At 32.9% G+C, this 24,980-nt stretch overlaps 1 protein-coding gene across 3 annotated transcripts in view; it reads left to right on the top strand.

The window, feature by feature from the left end:
- Positions 1 to 15,041, top strand: part of mri (BTB/POZ domain-containing protein mrityu) — a 33,279-nt gene extending 18,238 nt beyond the window's left edge. For all 3 annotated transcript variants that reach the window (XM_072545113.1, XM_072545114.1, XM_072545115.1), the window contains 2 exons: positions 11,112 to 11,420; positions 13,337 to 15,041. In XM_072545113.1, the coding sequence (XP_072401214.1) occupies positions 11,112 to 11,420; positions 13,337 to 13,704 (677 nt within the window). In that variant the 3' untranslated portion in view covers positions 13,705 to 15,041. The remainder of the gene's footprint in view (positions 1 to 11,111; positions 11,421 to 13,336) is intronic.
- Positions 15,042 to 24,980: the final 9,939 nt, after the last annotated feature.

Raw genomic sequence — 24,980 nt, 5'->3', positions numbered from 1 at the left:
TAGGAGGTGTAGCATATACAATATTTTTAATATAACCTCATTTAAAAAAATCCCTCTTGGTTAGTGCTGGTGACCTAGGGGGCCAATTATATGAACCACTTCTACCTATCCATCTGTTTGTAAATTTTCTGTTAATGTAGATCCTAACATCACGTGAGAAATCAAGCAGTGTCCAAAAATCTTGTTATAAAAAATTTAAGAAATTTGTCCCATTGAGATGTCCGTCAAAAAAATACGGGCCGATAACGTACTCGCCCATAATGTCGCCCCAAACATTAACACTCCATCGGTGTTGGCGATCAACAGTACGAAATAAATGTTTATTTTCTGTGTCATAATAATGAAAAATATGTCTATTTACTAGACCATTATTATGAAAAGTCGATTCGTCTGTAAATAATACATTTTTAAAAAATCAGGATCTTCTCCAACTTTATCTAAAGTTCACAAACAAAAATTTAAACGGATACCATAATCTTGTTCTGTCAAATGCTGGTGAAGTTGAATGTGATACGGATGAAAGTGATTGGTCTTACGTATTCTACATACACTAGTTTGACTAATTTCTAATTCACCCGAAATTTTTCTTGTAATATTTGGGTTTTCCGTAACAGAAAGCAGGACATTAAGCTCGTTAACGTTGTCACCAATAACTGGTTTATTTTTATTTACGTTTTCGTATGCAACATTACCAGTAGCACGGAATCTATTAAGCAATCTCTCAAAAACTTCGTTTTGTGGGTGTCTTCTATCTTTGTACTTTTGAGCATAAACTTTAGAAGCTAAGAGACAATTTTCCAAACATTCTCCAATGCAAAGTACCATGTCGACTCTTTCATGGTTAGCGTAATTTTTCATTTTTAGGAACAATGAAAGTTAAATATTACACACGAATGTTTATATTTTGACAATTACCAGACCGTAATGTCAGAAAATGACAATGTCATACAATGACATTAACTAACTATATCTTTTGTTTTAAAATCAATATTTATACCGATGAAGAGTTTAAATAATTGTAAATTACGCAAAAACTATGAGACCTAAGTATAGGACATCTTTATACCATTCAAAAGAGGAAACTTTTTTTAGTATTACGATTAATTAATATCCATGGTGTTCCATTTAAAATAAGCCTCATATTATATATTGAATAATCCAAAATTAAAACCAAACCAAAATTGAAACCAAAAAAAGTTTTGAACACCCTGTAAATAAATGTTTAATAATCAATAATGGAATAAATTTAACCATTACCCAACTATTTCGCTGTAAGAGAAATTTTTTTATAATTGCTTAAATAAGTCGAGAATGAGTCTTCTTTAAAAAAATTGTTTTGCTTATAATGTAGTAAGTTGTGGTTTATTTTGTATTATTTATGTTCATTTTGTATTATTTGTTTTAATAAAATTCTTTCTGATTCGTTGTGTATCAGCAAGTAAAAGTATAAAGAATACACATTTGTTTACAACTACATTGGTTTCATTTATAACAAATATGTCAAAATGATGGGATTAAAAATCGAGAGTAACAACTATAAATATTTTGAAATCGAAAAGAAAATTTTAAATTACGCAAAATTTATCACTCCTAGTTATAGGACATCCATATACCATTTGAAAGTGGAATTTTTTTTTAATTTAATAATGCTTTAATATACAGGGTGTTCCATTTAAAATAAGCCTTATATTAAACATTGAATAATCCAATAATAAAACTGCAAATTTTGAACACCCTGTAAATAAATGTTTAATAATTAATGATGAAATACATTCAACCAATATCCAACTATTTAGAGGTATAACCAATTTTATTAGAATTTCTTAAATAAGTTAGGAATGAGTTTTTGTTTAAAGCTTGACATTTTAAAAATATTCCACATAACTCAGAACACTCTGTACATAGGTATAGTCTTATGAAACTATACCTTATTTTTTGCCGACAATTAGAAAATGCAATAAAATAAAGGGGTTCCACTAAGAAAAAATATAACTTTGATACGCCACACTTTATTGGGACGCCCTGTATATTTCAAAATAATTTTAAAATGTAGCCCTTATCAATTTTCAAACTATAAATTTAAAATTGTTTTAAAATCTTACCGTTTCGCTGTAATCTTCCGTCTCGTTAGTGGTGACTCACCCTGTATATCTTCTAATACTATTATATCCATTGGGGTTAGAGACCACTATGGCAAAGTTTTGTCTAGTGTGGACTCGGTGTATGAGAGCGTTTTCTTCAGTTCTGGTCCAGTCGCTTATATTCCTGTTCCACAATTTCTTCTCACTTCCTACACCATGCTTTCCTTCAATTCTTCTATACAGCCATATTTCAAATGCGTTTAACTTGTTGATGTCGCCTTGCTTGAGTTTCGCAGCCTTACAGAAGCAGGAACCATATATAACATCTTAGTGTGTTCTCAGTCTTATTGGTATGGCCAATTTTAGGTTGCAAAGTATGTTTCTCATGTGGCGATTTCAATTCTTCTGTGGATTTCCTTTGAATGGTCTAGTTGGCAATGTATTTCTCTACCCAGATATGTATTTTTAAACGGTTTGCAGATTGATTCCATTGAGACATCCAAGGTATTTCTTTTGAATAGTTCGCAACATTCATGGTTATATTTAGATTTCTTGCTTTTTTTTCTTTTCTTTCATTTCCCATGCAGGGCCGAGCCTAGAGGTTTTACCGCCCGGGTGCAAGAAGCAAATTTGCCGCCTCGTCAGCAGTTTTGGGAAACCTGTATAAGAAAACATCGCAAATTAGGGAAAATTAATAAATCACAATTTTGAACATTTAAATCATAAAAATATATTTATTAAGTCAACGAATACATACAGACCTATAATATAAATAGGAACTTATACAACATATTATGTACATAAATATAATTTGTTTTAATCAAAATACAAAAATCTACATAGTTATTTTACGAAAAATAAAGTAAAATAAAGAAAAAAGAAACACTCTGAATACTAAAATCGACTTATATTGCCTTTTTAAGTGCAAATTCCCTAACTAGGTTAGTCACATCTAAATTAAAACAAATATCTCTATATATCTTTTACCTTTTTAAAACAAATATCTTCCTCGATACTTCTTATAGCTAAATTTGTAAGCCTGGATTGGCTCATGGTAGATCTTAGATAGTTTTTTATTAATTTAAGTTTTGAAAATGACCGCTCCCTATGAGCTACAGTGACTGGCATAGTTAAAAATATTCTAAGTGCAACAAATAAATTAAGAAATATTCCTTTTAACTCGTTAGCACCGAGATATGCTAACACTTCTTTGGCCGACATATTCTTTTTATTAGAAATGTAAATAGACAGTATATCGATCTTATTGTAAAGATTTGATTTATTTGTTAAGAATAGAAGTCGTATCTGCAATTTTGAGTTTGTTTTAGGTTATAACGCCAATACATTGATATAGTAGGATCGTTTTAGCCTGTCGCATAAGTAATAAAAGTGTCTGTTCAGATTTGCCTCAGGTAGTCAGCGGTTCTCAAATTAAAAATGTACGGTTTTCTTAATTTGATAATACGACATTAGGGATTTTTTTAATAAAATAACTTTGTATTATGTTTTATAATAATTGAATATCATAATGTAAATTGATAAACATTGAGTATGAAATATACAGGGTCATTCACGCAACATGTTGGTTAAAAGTTTTCAAAGTTCTGGTCGTCACTGGTTTCTGCAAACTTGGAATAATGGGTTATGCAAAGCATTCTTCATTTTTTAAATATTTGCATTCTTCTAGCACTTCCGGTTGTACCGGAAGTCGCCATTAAGTTTCTTATTTTAAATAGAAACTGTGCTTTTTGTTATTTTTTTTAGAATCTACGTAAAATTCTGGATCGATTTTTATTGGGCTACCATTCTCGAAAAAATAGCCGTTTTTGAGATATTTAAAGTTTTTGAAAAATTTTTCATATTACACATGCAACTTCAAAAATTAATATTGTGGTTAATATTTATGCTGAAAAAACAAAAATTCTTTTTCAGCGTGTACTAAACTCTATTTTTATTTAAGCATAAAAAAATTTGCCAATGTTAATACTTGGTGTTCAAAATTTTGTATTATATTTTTATTTTTATATATTTTATAAATATATCTATAAAAATATATATCTATATAAAACAAGGACTTATTCCTACTTCCCACACACACCTTCCCAAACCCACCGAGGTAGGTTGTCCTCCTGCAGTACAACCGGCCCCAGCTTTCCTCCGCCCCCTGGTCTTTGGAGCCAGGTCTCGACTATTTCGCGGTATCCCCCGTCAGGCAATGGGAGATTTCCGTGTATTTACATTTAACTGGTAGGTTAGCCCATTTGGCTTTATCACTACCGGTCAAAGCAATTGTTTGGCGATCTAATGATGGTTGTGTGTGCCGATACTTGCTTTCCCTTTTCTGCACCAAGTGCAGTCGAGAGCGAGCAAGCATCGAATCCTTTCATCCGTCGTCTAATACCCAGTCATTCGTCCAGTCATGTCCTTAATCTACCTTACTTGCTAATCTAATTTTTTTGGTGCTTGCATTCAAGAGCGTCGTGCGGCGTGCCTCCGGCTCTCTCCTGCATGCGGTTTTTGTTTTATTTTTTTTTTGTGGTTGATACCTTTTTGTGTTAATTTTTCTATCTACGTCTTAATCTATGGACAGGTATCATCACTATCTGACTCGCTATCCGATTCATCTGAATCTTCATCATTACGAATAATTAAAGGTCTTACTTCATCAATAACTTGTTCTATTTCATATGACTCTAAATTTTTTTTTCAGTATGCTCAATACATTTTCGCCATTGTTCCTCATTGACTTGGTTTAGTGCATCTTGCCAGAGTTGTAAAACGCTGGCTTCGTCGGTGGTCTTACATGCATGTTTATCATAGTAGTTTTTAGTGATGCCCCACACCAATTCAATTGGATTGTACTGGCAGTGATATGGTGGTAGTCTTAGGACCTCATGACCATATTTTAGTGCCATTTGGTCAACGACAAATTTTTTTTCAGTAATGTGTTCTTGGCACTTATTTAATAATTCAGCTTTTAAAACTAGATGTTCGTGTTCTATATTTTTCTCCGACAGCCACTTTCTTAAGTCTTCTTTTTTCCAGCTGCTTGTGGGAAACTTTTCCTCCTCTCTGGTGTGATATGAAGCATTGTCTAAGACTATTAATGACGGATTTTCCAGATTTTTTAATAATTTTTCCTCAAACCAATGTTCAAAAATATCAGCGTCCATATTTCCGTGGTAATCATCAGTTTTTTTTGTCGAATAAAATATAAGACTAGCATTGGGTATAAAACCTTCCGTATTTCCTGCATGCAATATAATATATCTTTTGCCATTACTCGCACTAGTACTCGAATAGCACTTGGTAGAATCATCTTGCCAGGATGATTTGGTATTATTTCCTTTCGCAAAAATCCATGTTTCGTCAAGAAACACAAATTGTCTGGCAAATTCGGAATTCTTGTTTTTTAAATAGTTTCTTATAAATTATAAACAAAATTGTTTTGGTAGCGCTGATTTATCCTCAAGTACTACAGCCGACCAGTAGGAGGTCCGGTACCACAAAGCAGGTAGAAAAGGGAAAGCATAACAGAGTGGCTGTAACTAGAGTCATAAATTATTTTTCGGGTGTTAATCCGAAATACGACAGGGTAAAACGACTTCACTATAGCCAAATAATCTACCTATATGTAAAGAATGAAAGTCCTATCTGCTGTTTAAAAATAAGTTATTCCACTTTAAAATTTTGTCGGATCTGCATTTTTACAGTTTATGTTAAGCCAATTTGTCGAATCTCCAGTTGTAACATTTTTAGTCGTATCTTCACAAGACGATTTGTAGTTACGACAAATTTGCTTCACAATTGTGTAGTTTCGACAAAATATTCTAACAATAGGAAGTACTAACCTAATCATTCATAGTGTTCCCGCCTTTTTAGTTTCTTAACCTAAAAATTAAACGGTTGTAAGTATTATTCGGCGTATCTGATTTTCAGTTATTTACTGTAATAGTATTAATCTTATTGTTATAGTGTTTTCAAGTGTGTTTACATTAAATTTTATTAACTGAACCAGTAACAATGGACAGAAATAGCAGAGCATTTAAAATGCTGCATATTTTAAATAACCAACAAAGGGAGAAAATACGTAGTTTACGACGACGTGTCGTGAAGAAACCTAAACTTCAGCATGATAATGACCCCGATTTTATTTTGTCAGGTTCAGAGACGGAAGAAATTGAGGAACCGAAATTAAACAGAAAAGGTTTAAATAAAGTGAAGATTATTAGTGATATAACTTTGAGAGCTGCAAATGTTGTTCCTGAAGAATCTGATTCCAAAGGTGAAGAAGAAGATAAGGACGACTGTCTCCCTTTTATTCAAGAAATCTTGGTAGATATAATATATGTATCTGTTGAAAGGGCGGAAAAAGACAATTTAACTAAAACAGGGGAAATCCATAAACGAAAGAAATTTAAAGAGAGCCTAGTAATGAGAAAAAAAAAAAGAAAATTAACAGCCACAATTGGTAAGCACGGTGTAAAGAGAAGATGTTCCGAAAAAATTACAGAAGCGATACGAACAGAAATAAATGAAGAATTTTGGAAATTGCAAAAAGACGAACAGAAAATTTTTATTTTTAATACCGCATCTGAACAAGTAACCAAACGGAAAACCACAGCTAGTGTTGTGTCTAGAAGGTCGAAAAGTTTTTTATATTTTCTTAAAGACAATGACGGATGCAAACAAAGTGTTTGCAAAATATTTTTTATGAGAACGCTGGGATATGAAAAGAAAAATGACAGAGTTATTAGAGATGCCCTTACTAAAATAAATTCAAAAGTGACGGTCAACAATAATAAACAAGGAAAGACAGGAAAAATTAAAACAGATCGAAATATTATTAAAGAACATATAGAATCTTTCAAATCCACAGAACCACACTACCGTCGGGAACACGCACCAGAACGACGTTATCTTCCCAGTGACAATCACAATAAAAATGATGTACCAGAATTTTATTGAAAAATATCCAAATATCAAGTTTTCGTGTTATTTATATCGAGAAGTTCTCGCAACTTTAAATATTTCATTTGTAAAATTAGGACACGAAGAGTGCTAGTTGTGTGAATCATTTGACTTGCATTCAAAATCCACGTCTCACAAAAAGGATGCATTGGTGGATAATTGTGAGGAATGCATCAACTTTAGTGTACATCAAAATAAACACCCTGCCGCCAGATCAGAATACCAAACTGACTCATCTGCAAAAAGTAACTAAGACGATACATCAACGGTAGTTTCAGCTGATTTGCAAAAGGTAATAAAATATTATATTAATTATAAATGTTTTATTTTGTTGTGATATTCTAGGTCATAATGCTTCCGAGAATGGATATGTTTAAGATTATTTTTACACCTAGAATAATTGCTTTTAATGAGTTTTGTCGTCACTGCTAGAAAGCCAACAGTACCAACTGCAATTTTATTCCACGAAGGAATAGCCGGACGGAGTAAGTCGGATATTGCCAGCACATTCTATCAATTTTTTTTGTCTCACCGAGACGCTAAAAATGTTATAATGTGGCTTGACAATTGCTCTGCTCAAAATAAAAACTGGGTTTTGTTTACTTTATTTACGTTTATTGTAAACTCTGAGGATATCTCACTTGAAAAATTAAGTAATAAGTATTTTGAGCCTGGCCATACCTTCATGGCTGCGGACTCATTCCACCGCCAAGTGGAACGCTCCATGAAGCAAATGGGTAAAATATACGATTTTAAAGACTTTCCGGATGCAGTAGCAAATGCAGCAAGTAATGCTAAAGTAATTGTTATGGAATTAGCTGACTTTTTTGAATGGCAAGATGGTACTTCTGCATATAAACTGAATAAAATTAATCCCAGGCCATACCTAAATCAAATGGTTCAAGTAAATTTTTCTAGAGGTAAATATACTTTTTCGTACAAAACCAGCTTCACCTCAGAGACAGAAAGTGAACTAAATATTCTAAATGCAAAGATTTCAAGACAGGGAATGACAAAACCTTCACCCAAGTCCATGCCTAGAGGCATAACAACTGAAAGAAAACAACTATCCAAACTGTGTAGACATATGCCAGACAAACGTTTTGGAATAATTTACCAACTTCAATGGGACCTGGAGCTTTAGATGATTAAAAAAACTGATTGTGACTTTATGTTATTTTGTTTATCTTAATAAACTATAACTTTGATTAAGATAAGACTTTTTACTTTACCTTATTTTTATGATTTGTTAGGGTTAAATGTCGTATCTATCAAAAGTCTAATTTCAAATACTCTGAAAGAAAATTGACGCACTCATTAAATTTGTACTCAAAAAATATATTGCTATGTTGTAACAAGATTTTTAATGAGTCATTACAGTTGATGGCAATTAATCAAATCTAAAACATCGAATATCTCAAAATAGGGATTTTGTCAGTTACGACTTCTATTCTTAACAGGGCTGTATTGCATTTATATCTAAATTTTTTGTTGCCGGGGAGTTAGTTTAGTTTGTAAATTGGTACAATATTTCATTATTTCCTCTTTAGAAAAGACACTTAAGTTATTTAAAGTGCCAAAAGGTTCAACATGTGTTTCTAAATCTTGAAATCTCTCATCTAATTTTGAGATGGCAATATCAAGAATATAAAAATACAAATTTACTTTAAAATGTAATTCTGGAGATTGAATTGGCTCATCTTTATGTTCATATTCATAAAAAGTCTTTTTTCTTCTTGGTTGAACTGTATGAACTGCATCCATTTCTTGAGCTATTTTTTAGCTTCATTGAACAAATTTATAAACTCATTGTCGGATCTCATGTCTGTAAAAAATATTTTAGTTCTTTAACATTTGCACAGCTTCTGGTAAAATAACATCAGATTTTTGCATGATTTTGTTAACTATATTTATTTTTACTAAAATATTGTACCAAACAACTAAGGAACATATAAATTTAAATGATTTTATTTTATTAATCAGGGAACTTGTAGTATTCCTTGTGTCATTATCTCTAGATGTATCATTATAAATTGCGAACATTGCATCATAAACTTTTTCCAATTCATACCTAAGTGTCTTTATGGCATCAATTCGACTCTCCCACTGGTTATCAGAGAGCGGTTTTAGCCTTTACCTGGGCACTTCTTTTAAAAGAATATTCCATCGATATTTTGATGCCGAAAATACGACATATAGTTCCTGAATAATACTGAAAAAAATGGTAACTTCAAGCGAGCTTTTTGCTGCATCATTCACGACTAAATTAAGGCTGTGTGTCGCACCAGGACAAAAAAGGCTCTGGGATTAATATCTAAGATTTCTTTTGTAGGCCATTGTGTTTGACTTTCATATTGGCAGATTCCTTTATCCAATACAGGTTCCTTTAAAAAAAATTAATATGAAATCAGTTAAAGCTCGACCAGTAGTGTTGCTAACTTCACAGAATCCTAAAAAATGTTCTCGAACCTCTACAGTGTTAGAAAAATCATCAACAAAAATAAATCTAACAACAATTGTGATTTGTTCTTGATGACATAAGTCATCAAAGGTGTGCAATCAAGGATAATTGAAAAATATTTGCACATTTTTAACGATTTAATTATATAGTTTTTAACTTTTTCTCCTACTAACGTGATTATTTCATTTTAGTAAGTTTCATTACGTTTTAGATTTTATCGACCAAATTATGTGCCATTTTTTTGCCATCTTTTTAAATCATGCCGATATGGGCAGCCATTACACTATCAAATTTTTCAATTGTCTCAATTAATTTCATAAAATTGCAATTACCTTTTTCGAATAGTTTTTGACTGTTGTCCCTAAAAGCTAAATTTTGTCCAGCCAAAAATTTAATCACAAAAATAATTCTTTCTAAAACAGATGTCCATCTTTTTTTTTTCTATTTGAAATAAATTCTGATTCATATAATCGACAGTTAAACCTTTTTCAATTGATTTTTTTAATTGAACGCATTTCTTAACACTTTCGAAACGCCCCTTACTAGTTTCGTGTCTTTCTAAAGCCCGAGACAAGTGTTGCCAGTCCCTAAAACCATTATTATCGCTAAAACTATTAGAAGAAACTTCAAATAATTTGCAGGAAAAGCAGTATACCGAATCTTTAGAATTTGAATAAATAAGCCAGTTTCTAGGTACTTTTTCATTATTCGTTAACTTTTTTGCGAAGTAAGTAGAGCTAAAGATCTGTTTAAATTATTTACAGGATAAATAATATTTTTTAATTGTACTGGACCTATTCTAAAATTATTAGTCTAACAGTATCTGTCAATACTTCTGGCCAATAGGCTGGATCTTTAAATTGCTCTCCACTTACAACAATATCTGCGGTTTCGGTTTGCGTATTATTTGATGAGGGAGTATTCGTTGTATCCTGGTCCAGTGTAATGTTTTCGGTGGTCCATTTATTTTGTTCCTGTTCTTCTGCATCGTTTTCACTTAATTTAAAGGGTTGAACATCTAGGGCTTGGCTTGTTGAAGGTTGAGGTTGCGTACTCGTAGTGGATACAAAAAACTTTTTTAGTGAGCCAGCTAATCGCTTGTGGTCTTCCTCTTTTTCTATCCTTCTCTTTCGATATTGTGAACCAGAAAGTCTTGTTCTATCATCAGTTATCTAAATCAGTAATTAACAGTTTATAATTTGAACAAAAAAAAAGACCGGAAATTTTTTTATGCTAACAAAAATTAAATCAGTAAAAAGTGCAAAATACTACTTTAACTTTATATAATATATGTAATAATATAATGTATGACAGAAATGAATTTTAAAAAAATCCCACTAATCACACGCACCCCGGCACAGCTCGGCCCTGTTCCCATGTCTCTCATTCGTAATACACTGTTAAAGATAGTGCAAACACTCCTGACCATGGAGCTGCGCGAAGGCGGAGTCAAAATTCACGTAAAGGCAGAAAGGTTCTATTGTAAACCAAATTTCGTCTACTGCGCCGTGGTCAGGAGCGTTTGCACTATCTCTAATACTAATAACTCCGGTAAGATAAAAGCGTTATTTTAATGTTTTATGTACTTTCGAATATAGGTGGACTGTTACATGAGCTTTCCAATGAAGGAGCCAGATGCCAATTCGAAGTATTTCTCGAAAAACTTATACTGCCTTTGATGGTAAACTCAGCCCAGAGGGGCGATAGAGAATGTCATATCGTGGTACTGCTGGATGACGATTCAGTAGACTGGGACGAAGAATATCCACCGCAGATGGGCGAAGAATATAGCCAGACAGTTAATAGCACCGCGATGTACAGGTTCTTCAAGTATATAGAAAACAGGGATGTGGCTAAGCAGGTGTTGAAGGATAGAGGATTGAAGAAAATACGGCTTGGAATAGAAGGTACGTATTTAAAACAACGTGTTATTTTCTTGTCTAATTAGGTAAACAATTATTAATTCAAGTTTATACAGAGTTTTTGATACTTATTTGGAAATTTGTCTATGCATGCATTTTATGTACAGGGTGACGCAAGGTTCGATCCTCTAGCAAAGATAAATGTTGTCTATACAATTTTAAATATGAGGGAGGTCAAGTGGCGTATCATTTTAAACGGCGCTTAATTTTTTCTCCAATAGTATCCTAATCGAATACTTTTTGCTCAGAAGTTACCAAAAAACTAGCTGTGGAATTTTACAATAATAATTTTTTTTTATTGTAAATGGCTGTCTAAATATTATTGTTCAAAATAATAAACATTAATTTGCTAAAACATGTGTATGAAATAAGTTTGTTTACACGGTATCTCTTTACATGTATATGTGAGGCGGTGAAAAAAAATTTTCACATGTCGAAAATTTTGCCCAAGGAAGATATTGCAAAGACACTTACACAAGAGCTATGTTGTAACGTTATAAACGTCACATCTCTATTAATTTATATTTAAATAATTATTTCATTTTAATTTCTTTATTAATTTATTAATTACTTTAAACTTCATTTCTCTTTTTACTATTTTTTATTTAAAAAGTAGTTGGCGCCATCTGTTTTTCTTTTCTTCCTCTGTGTTTCTTTATTCTCTCTTTCTGCCCCGTAGAATAAATATTCACCTTATCTATTTCTGTCCGGTAGACTAGATATTCTGTTCCATGTTGACAAAAGCTATTTCTATCATAGGCTTACGTCCTATGTCATATGTGCTAACTTCATTTCAATCTACCACTTAGTTTCTGTCAGTCAACTTTCTAACGTAGTGGGAATATAATTTTTTGTCTCTTTTTGAAATTTATAAAAGAAGGCAAACATTATTATAAGCCTCATTTTATGGTCTACAAAATTCTCTTGGGTTTATTGGGGAAATTGGGTTTATTAACCACATCGAGTATATTGACCACATTCAAAATCATGAAAATTTATTGACCAGATCGAATTTATTGGTCATATTGGACATTTGTTAACAACTTAGTCAGGACCTACATGCACATATTACTGTAGCTCTCCAGAAGACACAACAGTTAATTGGAGGACCTAACATCTACAACATACAAGAAGCCCATCGAAGCAATAAGTATCACTTATTAATTGTTAAGCTTTGGCAGGGTTAATTGTTTTTTTATTCTTTTTAATAAATATGTTTAGTTAAAATTTGTCTTATTTGCTATCAGCTAAGAGTTCAGGTTCAATCTTTAGTTTAAGACAAGACGAACTCACACTTGAGATACTGAGCTAAACGAGGCATAGACGATAAGCTCCCATGGTTGATTGAGGTACTATTTTTATAATAGTACTTCAATTCTCTTTGGTAGTCTTATCGTTACACATTGGCGCCCAACGTGGGGAAATTACGTTGAACCGTTTGGACGCTACATACCTAATGTCCCTTTGGCAACCCACGTATTAGCACCCCTTTGCCTATGTTAGACGCATCGCCTCTCCTCTTGCATTTTTCCATCATACATCCTTGTATGTTAAACCGTTTGGGCGCTACATACCTAATGCCCATTTTGCAATCTGCTCCTGAAGGAAGTCTCAATAAATTACTTTTATTTACACAATAACTTTCAACGAAGAGTTTTTGACAACTACTAAGCATAAAATACTAAATTAGGCGACCAACTGGAGAGAAAATTATGCGCCCTTTAAAATATTTTGCGACTTGACCTTCCTTCCTATTTGAAATTATAATACATTATTATTAATATATAATATATTATTAATTATAAAACATTTATCTTTTCGAGAACCGCGAGGGCTAAATATATTCACTGAAAATATCTCTATTGAATTGTTTATTCATATCGGATTATTAATATTTTAAGGATATCCAACTTATAAAGAGAAAGTCAAAAAGCGTCCCGGCGGAAGGGCCGAAGTGATATACAACTACGTTCAACGCCCCTTCATCCACATGTCATGGGAGAAAGAAGAAGCCAAGAGCCGACACGTCGATTTCCAGTGCGTCAAATCTAAGAGCGTCACGAATCTTGCAGAAGCCACCGCAGACCCGGCTTTAGAGCTGGATTCCCGAGGGAATCCCATAGTTTCGTCGATGATGGCAGCTATCCCTCCGATGCCGGCAGACCACGGCGACGTACCGCTGATGCCGGAAAACGAAGAAGGCGCCGTCGGGGGTTTACCCGATATCGATAACGTTAACAATTTGCCGCCTGATGAGCCGAATCTGTAAAGGAGTCGAAAGGTTTTATTTATAGGATTGTTATCTAGTTGCTGAGTTATATTATTTATCTTTGAAGTCGCAAATTTCAGTGTAAATTTTTAGTAAAACTCGATAATACATTTTATAGTTCAAGAATACTTACTGGTCCTTTTGAATACATTTAAAAACTTTTGCTTTCTTCTCCAGAAAGCTTTGCGATATACAACAGGTTAATGCTTTTCCAGCACTATGAAGTTAGCACTACTAAACTATGTGTCTTCTATTCAGTGTTGGACGTACATCTTTGCTCCGAAATTGTAAATAAAACAACTATTTGTGGACTGTATTTTGTCATATGTAGACCAGGCACGCCTTTAATCTATGAAATCAACTCAGAGACTGAGAAGCAGTCAAGCTTGCCGCAAGGAGCTATCTTATGCGCGCAGGCAGAGCCACCCTAGGACATTACACATAAAATTGCAGGGAACATGTTTGGAGCAGTTTGGGATTTTATATATCACTTTTGGGCATAGTTATTTTAAATAGAGTATTGGATATCAACTATTATTTGCCCTTCTTTTAGTTATTCAGGTCTCATACTTCCAGATTTTTCGTTTTAATGCTGTATTTCCATACATTTACAGGTTGCTTTGAATGTCATGTGTCATGCCACTAGTGAGCTCTGTATCCGATATATTTATTGACGTGAGACTAGGACTTTCTCCTTACTGAATTATCAATATTTAACCATTATTAATATATTTATTAAAAAGTTACATCTGATTTTGCGACTTTCATTTTAAATTAGCGAATTGTATATTGTTTTGGATATGTTTTATAAAACTGGTGGTTTATTGACTAGTCAACTTTGTGTACCTACAGTCCATCTAATTTACAAACCGTTGCACGTCATTATCTACGTCAGAGATCGAAGTTGACATAGTTGCCAAAGTATAAAAAAATCCTGAATCCATTTTAAATCAAATAGGTACATAATTATTATTATACTCTTTACAACGACTATTTAAATTCTTACGTGACATTTTTGAAATAAAACACACTAATTTTGTTCTAAAAAGAACAGATTTTATTTAATAGGAAAAAATATAAAAGAAGAGGTATTCACTTTAAAATTTAAAATAATAAAATATAAAAAGTGTCAAATAAGTGTTACCAAAATTGTCATTTATGCCAAAATTTCACCTTCGTTCGATTACAGTTACAGTGTGTTCCGAACAAATGTTCTTCATAAAAACGCTTTATAATGCATTTATACAAATTAAATGAAACATATTGTTGTCTATTTCTTTAAGTTAACATTAATAGAAATCTTTAAATATTAGTTCTACGCGTATATAATAAAATATGTCTAGTGGCTGTAATGTTTACACCGAGATATTTATAGCTATCAGTATTTTGAATTTGTTTGCTTCCTAGTTAGTACTGAAGTACCTAGTAGTAGTGAAGTACTTTCCTTCACCTCCCACTACTACGTACTCTGTTTTTGATGGATTAATTGATAAGCCCCACTTAGTATATTCTTCATCTATTTTTCGTAACATGTAGTGGATATCATCTTGATCTTCTGCAAGTATTACTTGGTCATCAGCAAAATGCAAGCTGTACAGTGTATGGTCTCCAATTTTAACACCCATAGGTTCACATTTTCTTTTCCAAATATCACACTATAGCACTCCAAATTTATTACACTCGTCATATCATCGCACAACTCCCTTACAGGATTAATGTAAATCGGTGGAATATTCTTGTGTTCTAGCACCTGCCATAGCTTGGCTAATGGGACACTGTCATACGCTTTTTGAAGATCAATAAATACCATGTGTGTCTCCATATTATGTTCCAAACGCTTTTCTATTGTTTGTTTTAAGCAGAACACATTGTCTATACAAGAACGACCAGTACGAAAGCCACTCTGATCTTCAGCAATACACACTATTTCTTATGTAAGTTATAAGTATTCTATTGGGTATCGCTGTTAGTTGTTTTAGTCATCTAAACGTAGCTAATCTACTCACTAGTCAGATGGAATTAGTTTATATTTTTCTCTTTTCTTTGAAGTTTCTTGTGTAGCCTTTTCTGCGATGAGTCGCTTGTAGAGCTTCTCGGTGAGGTGATCCAGCGGCCCTGCTAGCATTTTCCATCAATTTAATATCCTGGTGAAAACGCTCACCCTGCCAGTAACGTCTCCCAAATTTTCAGGGAAGTATTCAAGATGACTGTTCAAAAAGTGAACCCTCAGGTTCTTCAAATTTAGCTACAGTAGTACCATATTCTGAGTAAGAATTTTCTAACAATTTTCTCATTTATGGTCATTGTGGTTTCAAAGTTAACGTCGAACGTCATTTTTCGAAAGTCGTGTCCGTAAAACAAAGTCCATCTTTAGGCAATGCCTACAAACTGTTTCATGAGGCCTAACTTTATATGTAGAGGTGCTAGGAGAATGTTTTAGAGTCTAAGGTTTTTGTGGAGAATGTTCATCTCGCCGGATTTTAAAACTCCCGCATAGGCCAATTATTTTTGCACCAATGTCGATCCCTAGCTCTACTGCCCAATTCACACAAGAAACATGGAAATTTGGTAAAACCACCTTGCTGACCAAGAAGCATGCATGTTACTTTTAAATCGCCAAGCAGAATAGCCAATTTTATTCAATCCTATTTCTAGGTTTTCAAAGCTCTCTTTCATATGTAAACAGCTTTTAAACTAGCTTTGGATGAATCAAAAAACAGTTTTCAATCTTTTTTTTTGTATTCAACACCGAACTCGTTCATCAACCCTGGAATGTCTGAGCCGTACACTAAATCACCTTCTTGTTAAAAAAATGTTTAAAACTTCTGCTTCCTCTTCCTGTACACATATATGCTGGTTCCAACTGCCAACAAGTTCTTTTCTTTTAGTCTAGAACCAAACAATTCAGTTTTTTCTTTTGTTAACCCAAGATCCCTTTCCAAGTCGTTAAGATCGATCTGCGTAAACAGTTTAGGCTCTATATCATCTTGCTCATCTATCTGTGACTCTACATCTGAAATTACTTCAGGTTGAACATAATTCAAATCGTTTGGAGGTTCTGGAACCGGCAAATCTACATCGTGCCCTACTGGTTCAATGGCGGACATTAGTTTCGAGTTTCCTTCTTGTTTTTCGAGTTATTGCCAGTAATATTAATACTGCAAAAATAGCAATCATCAGTGTGGTTTCTAGGCTCCCCCCATACCATTGGAACAGCAAACTTGAAGGCATTTTCCTCCTTTTTTGACCATTTTCTAAGATCTTCAACACAACCATAACATACCTTATGCAGAGTCCAAGATGTATTCTGACCACCAAGTTTAATTCAAAAATATGATAAATAAACCTTTTTCACAAAGTCTGTAATGTTTATTTGGTGTTTTAATAACAAACTCACCACAAATATAAAAAAATGGGCAGCACGGTTCTCACAACCATGATTAGACAGTATTAGGTTGACAGTTGACAGTGAACAAAACATCACCTGTGAATAGATAGTAAATATGTTTCAGCAGTGTTGCCAACTCTTCCAAGTTATTTTACAATTCCATTTGAACTATGTATATAAAAGCTGTCAAATTCTTTAAAAAAGCACAAAATTTAATAAACCCAAGTGTAAATGTGAAGAAATGGTAGGTGATACAGCTTAATAAGTGTCATGTTTGGGTTTAGAATCTTAAAAACCAAGAAAAATTTGTTTTAAGTAAAGAAGTTTTTTCATCGTTTTCCTGTGTAATTTTTTAAATCTATTTCACTTATATTTTCATATTTTTAGTTTTGAACCACCAGTTTTATAAATCAAATCTTAATTATTAAACATGTGTATACGTTTTGTTATTAGTTGTTTGGGTATAGACCATCATATAAAACTTTCCGACATCCTTTTTGGTATATAAATCTATTTAAAGAATGATATTTATTGTAAACGAAATATATCGACATTTTATAAATTTTTGGTGTATATAAGGGCACAAAATAATTGTTAAGTGTGCATTTTGGAGATTTCGACTTTTGTAAAATACTTCCCAAAATATTCTTCCTTTCAGTACCTCTTTTTCAGTATATGTGCGATAACTATTTTTGATCATTTCATTCCAACCTAGTATTTCTTCACCATAAAATCTGTTGTATGTATGGAAATTGTTTGCCTTTAGTTTTTCTTGTCTAGCAATAAATAATATACGGGGAGTTTTCCTGAAATGCCAACTTATATTTTTCCGACTTTATGGGAGATCCTGTATATTTGAAAACAATTTGAAAATGTACAGCTTATCACCATTCAATTCATCAGTAGTATACTTCATTCAATCTTCCGATGTCTACTGTTAAAATACAGATATCTCTCAACATTTTTTTACTTTATTTCTACACACACTGTACACTATGTTTACTGTATAAAGGTTAAATTCAACTGTCAATTGTCTAGATTGCTCGTTACTGCGCGTAGCGGAGGCGTTTTCAAATAGAAATGTCAGACATTTTCCTATATTTGACAAACTATACCTCTATATTTCTTGAAGTGTCGCCAAAAAAACTCGTTTCAACAGGTGGTACATTTCTATAGATTAGTAAGGTTTTTTTCCAAAATTCTATAACATATAATCTTAAAAATATACATTTGGGAAGTATTCTTTGTTCCTTTGCGCATTGTCACAGTTTCCTGTGTCCAGAAATTCAGCATCAAAACCCTTGAGACTGAGATTTTAAAATTTTTGTCCATTGTTGCTCATTCGTGTGTATAATTTATTAATTTTTCCGTAGCCGGGGACTTATTCCCTTTTTTACACATTTTTCATGTCGTGAAAATATGTTAAGAATGTGCTGTTACACATCAGATAAATACGTCGATTTTTTTGCTTAGAACGATCTATAAACACAATTGAATTGTTAACATCTATTGCATGTTACTGAAGATGTTTACGATTTAGGTGAGGTTAGGTTTTAAAAATTAAAGGTCAATAAGCTTTTTTACACATCATCCAATTTGACGTTCAAATTTTTTTACAGTGTTGCCGTATTTCCGGGAAAGTAGAGCATATAGAAAATTATAAAATAATGACCACAGTGTTCTATTAAATAAACCAGAAGTCGAATTCCATATGATCTTATTAAAACAGAATTGAATCGGAAAAAAATATGGGGACAAGAATTTGAAAATTAAGCCTTAAATCAATTTTTTTGTGTTTTCGTGCTGAGCCGCTTACCTTATGTAAATTTACCTTAAGTCGTTTATTATTCTGAAGAGTATTTTTTTTTTTTGGTTGCTGCTTGTAGTTTTAACTGATCCAAGTCAGGTTTCCTCTTATCTGCTTTGGGAAATTCTTTAAACTCGTGAGGGAAGATGAACGAACTTGAATTCTCAGATGATACCATTGACTTAAAGTTTTGAGACATTATTGGTTTTTCAGGTGTCCTTGGTGGGAATACTACTTGATTTTCAAGTGTCTTAGATGAGGATGATATAACTTGATTGGAAACCACAATAGACATTTCTGTCGACTCTGGTTGTGCATTTGACTTTCATTCAAACTTAGTTTCATTTGGTCTATCAGTTACAGAACTTTCAATGAAGTCAGCTTCAGATGAATCTCTATTAAGGGGAAAAAGTCCCGTTGTTATTAAAACCTGATAGAATATTAGTAGGTGTTAATGCTTTCATATGTGCCTTTCCTACAAATTGTGCTATCTAGTATATTGAAATAGGTTTACCAGGATGGCATTCTAATACGCTTTAAAGGGAGCAAAAATTGACAAACCAAGGAGTTTCAGTTTATTACTACAATAAGGAGGCAAAGTCAGTATGATTACACCATTATCCTTTGCCAGTTGAACAACGTGACATGTTACGTGACTCTCGTTATTGTCGTAGATCAGGTGTCGTAGGGTTTCCAATTGAACTGTTGCTAAACTTGAAGTGTTTCATAACGTCGACAAACAGCTCTCTATTCATCCATCCACTTGATTTGTCAAACCCAGTGTGCCAGGTGGAGCTCCTTGTGTCATATGCTCCTTATAATATTTCCTTGGAAAAAGCCATGGCAGCATACAACGACACATGTGGTAGTAAGAATGCCCCTTTCACTGCTAGTACAACTATTCAGCTGATTTACACCTTTCTCCGCCACGATTTTCTTAGGTTTCTGCACTGTTGTTGTACTAGACTCATTAAGGTTATATATCCTGATATTAGACACAGTTAATGGATATCTAGAATAAATGGCATGTAAATTGTCGAAGAACTTGTTGACATTGTGTGAATTAAATGATGTTATTCTTGATAAACGTCTGGTTGACGTATACTGAGATTTCCACGACTATTTAAAAATGAACGAAACCATTGGCTATTTTATCCTTAAACAAATTCGCTGAAACTGAAATATTGTTTTTAATCGCCATATCACATGCTACCTTTCGTGCTTGAATGGTTGTTAATCCGTAACTCATTTTGCTACAAGTTTTGATGTAATCACACAAAGAAATTTCCTGTTCCACTGAAAGCACACATCGTACAGCGTAATTGGGTTCCATTCGATTATTATTTAGATTAGTATGTGTTTTTGAGACATATCTTTGTCGCAAAGTATGTTAGTATGTTATATCTATGGCTTATATCCTCATAAAGCCGTTGCATGTCCAGCCAATGTTGACGTTGGCATTTTCGCCCAGTGTTGCCGAATTGTCGAGATAGTAGAAAATGTAAGGAATTAAAAAAATGATGGAAACATAAATGTTGAAGAATTTGTATTATTAAATATAACTACAAAACCGATTGGTACTTTACAAAATATTTTCTTGAAGCTGAAGTGATATTTATTAATATATTTTAAATAAATAAAACTAAAATACTAAATTCTAATAGAAAACAGTAATGTGCAGTAAAGTTGGTTGCCTAAGGATTAGGTTCCTGATTGAATAAAAAAGTATCTCAAAATTATTCTTAGTGAATTTATAAGCAGTTAATTGTACTGTAACAATGTATAACGTGCAACGGCAAAGAAAATAATGTTCATTATTATTTGACCTGTTCAGAAATACATTATTAAAAATTTCAACTACAAAAAATATTTAATTAATAATGTACCTTGTTTATATTTGATTGTGATATATAAAAGTTATTTTTATTGCTTCAATTGTGTTTAGATGAAATATTTAAAGTGTTCAGGTACATTTTGGAGAAGGTAGTACTTTTCTGATGTGTGACAGAGCGTTAATATTTACGTGAACCGAAACCACACAATAAATCTTATTTCCAAAGCAGCTGTTGGTTAAAAAAAACGGGTGTGGCAGTCCAGGGGGACTGCCGGTAGAAGTTACACTTCTATACACGCGTTCGCCATTACAAATTTATATGGGAGTCAATCTGCACAATTATTACATATATAATGCTATAGGTAAGAGAGAGCAGAAAGAAAAACAGAATTAGGTATATAGGTATATGGTGCATCGTTTGCTGTATATAAACAACATGTGACCTGGAATAGGAGTATAGTAAATGAAGGATTGAGCCAATACTTTGATGAAAATGTATATTTTTATTTTCATATATGTATGAAAGGAGTTAAATGCAAAAAAAAATTTTACACATACTCTGCAGTAAAATTAATTGTTTAATTTGTTATTAATATAAAAATACAATACAATATAATACTGCAACATAATTCAATATAATAATACAATACAAATTAAAATGCAATATTGATAAGTGAAGAGTGGCCGAGCTAAGTGATCTAAGTACCAAAATTAACAATTGCCAGAAATCAAAAAAAAACTTTATTAACCAAAAAAATAAAACAAATATATAATTGTTTATGGAAATTCCGCTTCATTAACAAGTACCTAAATAACGTATAACAAATTTTCGGTGTTAATATACTAAACAAACTTAGTAATACTCAATAAATGAAGAAAAAATGGAAATGATCTAAGTCCACAGGAATAATATTTGACTAAATATCTAAAATAGAGGTGAAAATGCTCTATTTTCGTGGTTAATGAATTCTAGCATGGTGCAAAGGTCTTTTTTCTTACTTTCGTTTATTTGCTGAACACCAGAAAAACCCAAGAGCTCTGTCGACTTTAACTTTTGGACAGTCACACCTTTTTGCAATACACGACACTTCTCCCATCCAATTAAGTCACTAAAATTTTTCTTGTGCCACACTGTTCCCGGCTCTTCTTTCGTCACACGTAACCACGATGCTTGAGTAATACCAAGTTTAGATGTATCTATACATTCTGATGATATTTTATCGAAATCAAAGAAAGTACATTCTCCCATATCTAAAAGTCTGTAAGGTCTGGAAGGTCTAGCAGCAGTAATTACAGTTTTTAAATCGTTTACTGTTTGAAGCTTGGAACATTTTGCTCGTTTCTCTATAAGAGCAAAATCTCTATCTGAAGATGAAAAGCTATGACCGGAAACTAAAAATTTATGATCAATGGTATCAAAATGTCCATTAGCTACTAAGAAAATGTATAAGAAGATAAACATTCGGTTTTTCAGTTGACCTGCACAGTTGTCGCTCCATATACATAGTTTTCGCTTATAAGTTGAAAGCTCTCCTGTATTCAAGGCTTGTAAAAGACATGATACCATTTGGTTCCCACCACGACCCGATTGTCCTTCATGCCAGATGCACATTATCCCATCTGCAGTATCTTGCATGTGTATTCCAAAATTGTAGCATGACAATTGGCGGCTGTAATACATACTACTATGCGTCAATTTGGGAAGCAAAAATACTTTTTGTAGATCCATGGTAATGGTACAGGTATCGCTACCTGGAAGAGTACTGCTCGTACTATCTTCTTGAAAACCATTAAGAGCTTTATCTGTTTTTCTATGATGTAATTCCAACTCATTTTTAGCTTTTCTGGGTATACTAAGGTCTTTGTCCTTGCCTCTTAAAAAAAGTAAATCACAAGTCTTACAGGTGTCAACTCTAGGTTTTCTAAAAGAAAATCGGAAAATCCTTCATAAAAACTTTCCTATAGAATTTGTATGTTGTGGTGCTGTCAGGATGTTTTATTTTAAAAGAGTTGTATAGCTTATTAACATTGAGGTCTGGACTGAGATATTCCTTTTCATTTTTTGAACGACTGTAGTGGCTCTCGTCCCTCGGGAAGCTATTGATGTGATTATTTACCATATGTCTGTCATGAAGAGTATACTTAAATTTTCTAACACCTCCTCGTTTATCCTTAAAGGTTGTATGTCCCTCCTTTTTACGCCTAACAAGCGTAGTAATCTTTTGCGGACTTATAGCAAATATTTCCAAAAACGTTTTTTTACAAACTCTTTTCACATTACCTTCCCCATCTGGAACAAAAAAAGCTACGGTACACTGTCGTCTACTTTCTGATGAATCACCAGAACTACCACTGCGGCGACTTTGGATTGGTAAAACTTGCAATAATCCCATGAGATAGCTGCCTTGCTCGTTGAGTTCAAGGCCATGATACAAGTCGAAAAGCTTAATTTTCATATCAACCACGTCTCTACAGCTGAATTTACATTTGCACGTGATCTAAAATAGAAAAATCTCATGATAATATATCATATCAACAAAGCCAAAGTAGCAATAAAAAAAGTTTTAGGTAGCTATTCACAAATTTCAAGCGAAATATCTGTTAAAAATCTCGTACTAACCTCATTTTTTGGAATGTCCTTTCCAAGTTTTTGCAGCTTACATTTTTGTGTAATGTAGGGTTTTCCACTCAATCTAGCTTCACTCTGTTTTTTTCTTGACGATATTGTTTTCTTTTTATCATCAAACGCACTAGAATCCGTTGTATTTACTTTAAAACACAAATTCATCAATAGATTCTAACGACAATACGTCAACCTGCAAATGACACTTAGATCAATTAGCACAGCACATGATCTCGGACTTACAGGCGGCTCCATCTTTGGGCTTCGTTTGCAATCACTAGAGTGAAGTTAGCACGTAGATCTCATAGGGGGACATTGGCATAGGAACATAGATCATATTGATTGAATAAAAACAAAATTTTATGTTTTGGCACTTAGATCACTTAGCTTGGACACTCTTCAAGTATTTAAAAATGACAATATACATAACATTATTTAAGATGTCAGTTTTTGGTTGTATTTTGTGTTTGTGTTTATTTATTTATTGTATTCCAAAAATGGAAAGGTTATTACGAATCATAGAAGTTCCAGGAAGAATATTTATTTGTAAAAGACTTTGGCCAAATGTATAAATCTACCGAATTAATATAAAATAATAATAATATTAATAAATGTTAAATATATTTACAAAACGAACATTTTTATTCTCGAGAGAGAGAAAATATATCTTCTGTCTCTCTCTCTTGCCTATATCTTACATATGTAATGATTTTGCCGATTCACTCCCGTACAAATTTCCAACGTCGAACGCACGTATAGAAGGATAACTTCAAAAATGTATAGAATTGTTGGCAAGAATCTCTTCGCGTTTGGAAGGACGTATTGTGTGAGGTCAGTGCTCTTAAATTTTTGTGTATATTTGCTTTTGTACCATTATAGCCTAGGATTTTATACTTGTTTTATTATAAAATGCAAATATATATTATCAATGTACAATTTTGTTTAATTTTGGGTATTTTAAAAAATAAAAAGGTCAGAACATACCTAACTAATATGTAACCACTACCAGAGGGCCACTATTTTGCATTTTACTCCTGATATAGAAATTGGCAAATTTTACTTTGTCTTTCAAGATTGAATGCATATCGTCGCAGAGTAAAAATCATTTACTCTAATGCTGGTTCAATCCGTGGCAGAATTTTATTTATGGAATTTAACTCGCTAGCATACAGTGGAGTAAAGGAAGAAGAACGAGCAGGCGTAGGTATACTTGTCCATAAAAAATTAAAAAAAAAAACATAAATAACTGCCGTTATATCTCCGAAAGGATAATATATATGAATATCACAATGGTCTACCAAAAATTAAACGCATATCTATCTATAGCCCGATAACTGCAAACCTAAGGAGGAACGTGACTACGAAGAATTGCAAACCATCCTGGATGAAATACCTCATGAAGAACCCTTAATTATTGTGGGCGACTTTAATGCACGAATCGGAAATACAATAGTTCTAGGAGTAACAACGATTTACTGAAAACCATGTCAACGCAAATGTAGAACTCATGGCTAATCTCTGTACTTTTAACGAACTGAGAATCAATAATACATTTTTCGACCATAAGCTCCGGTATAAATATACATTTGAAAACTCCAGCGGGCACAAATATATGATAGATTTT

Source organism: Diabrotica undecimpunctata, chromosome 9 (assembly GCF_040954645.1).
Source record: "Diabrotica undecimpunctata isolate CICGRU chromosome 9, icDiaUnde3, whole genome shotgun sequence".
Classification (NCBI taxonomy): Eukaryota; Metazoa; Arthropoda; class Insecta; order Coleoptera; family Chrysomelidae; genus Diabrotica; species Diabrotica undecimpunctata.
Note: the sequence above shows the minus strand (reverse complement) of the source record. Positions and strands in the feature narration are given on the sequence as shown.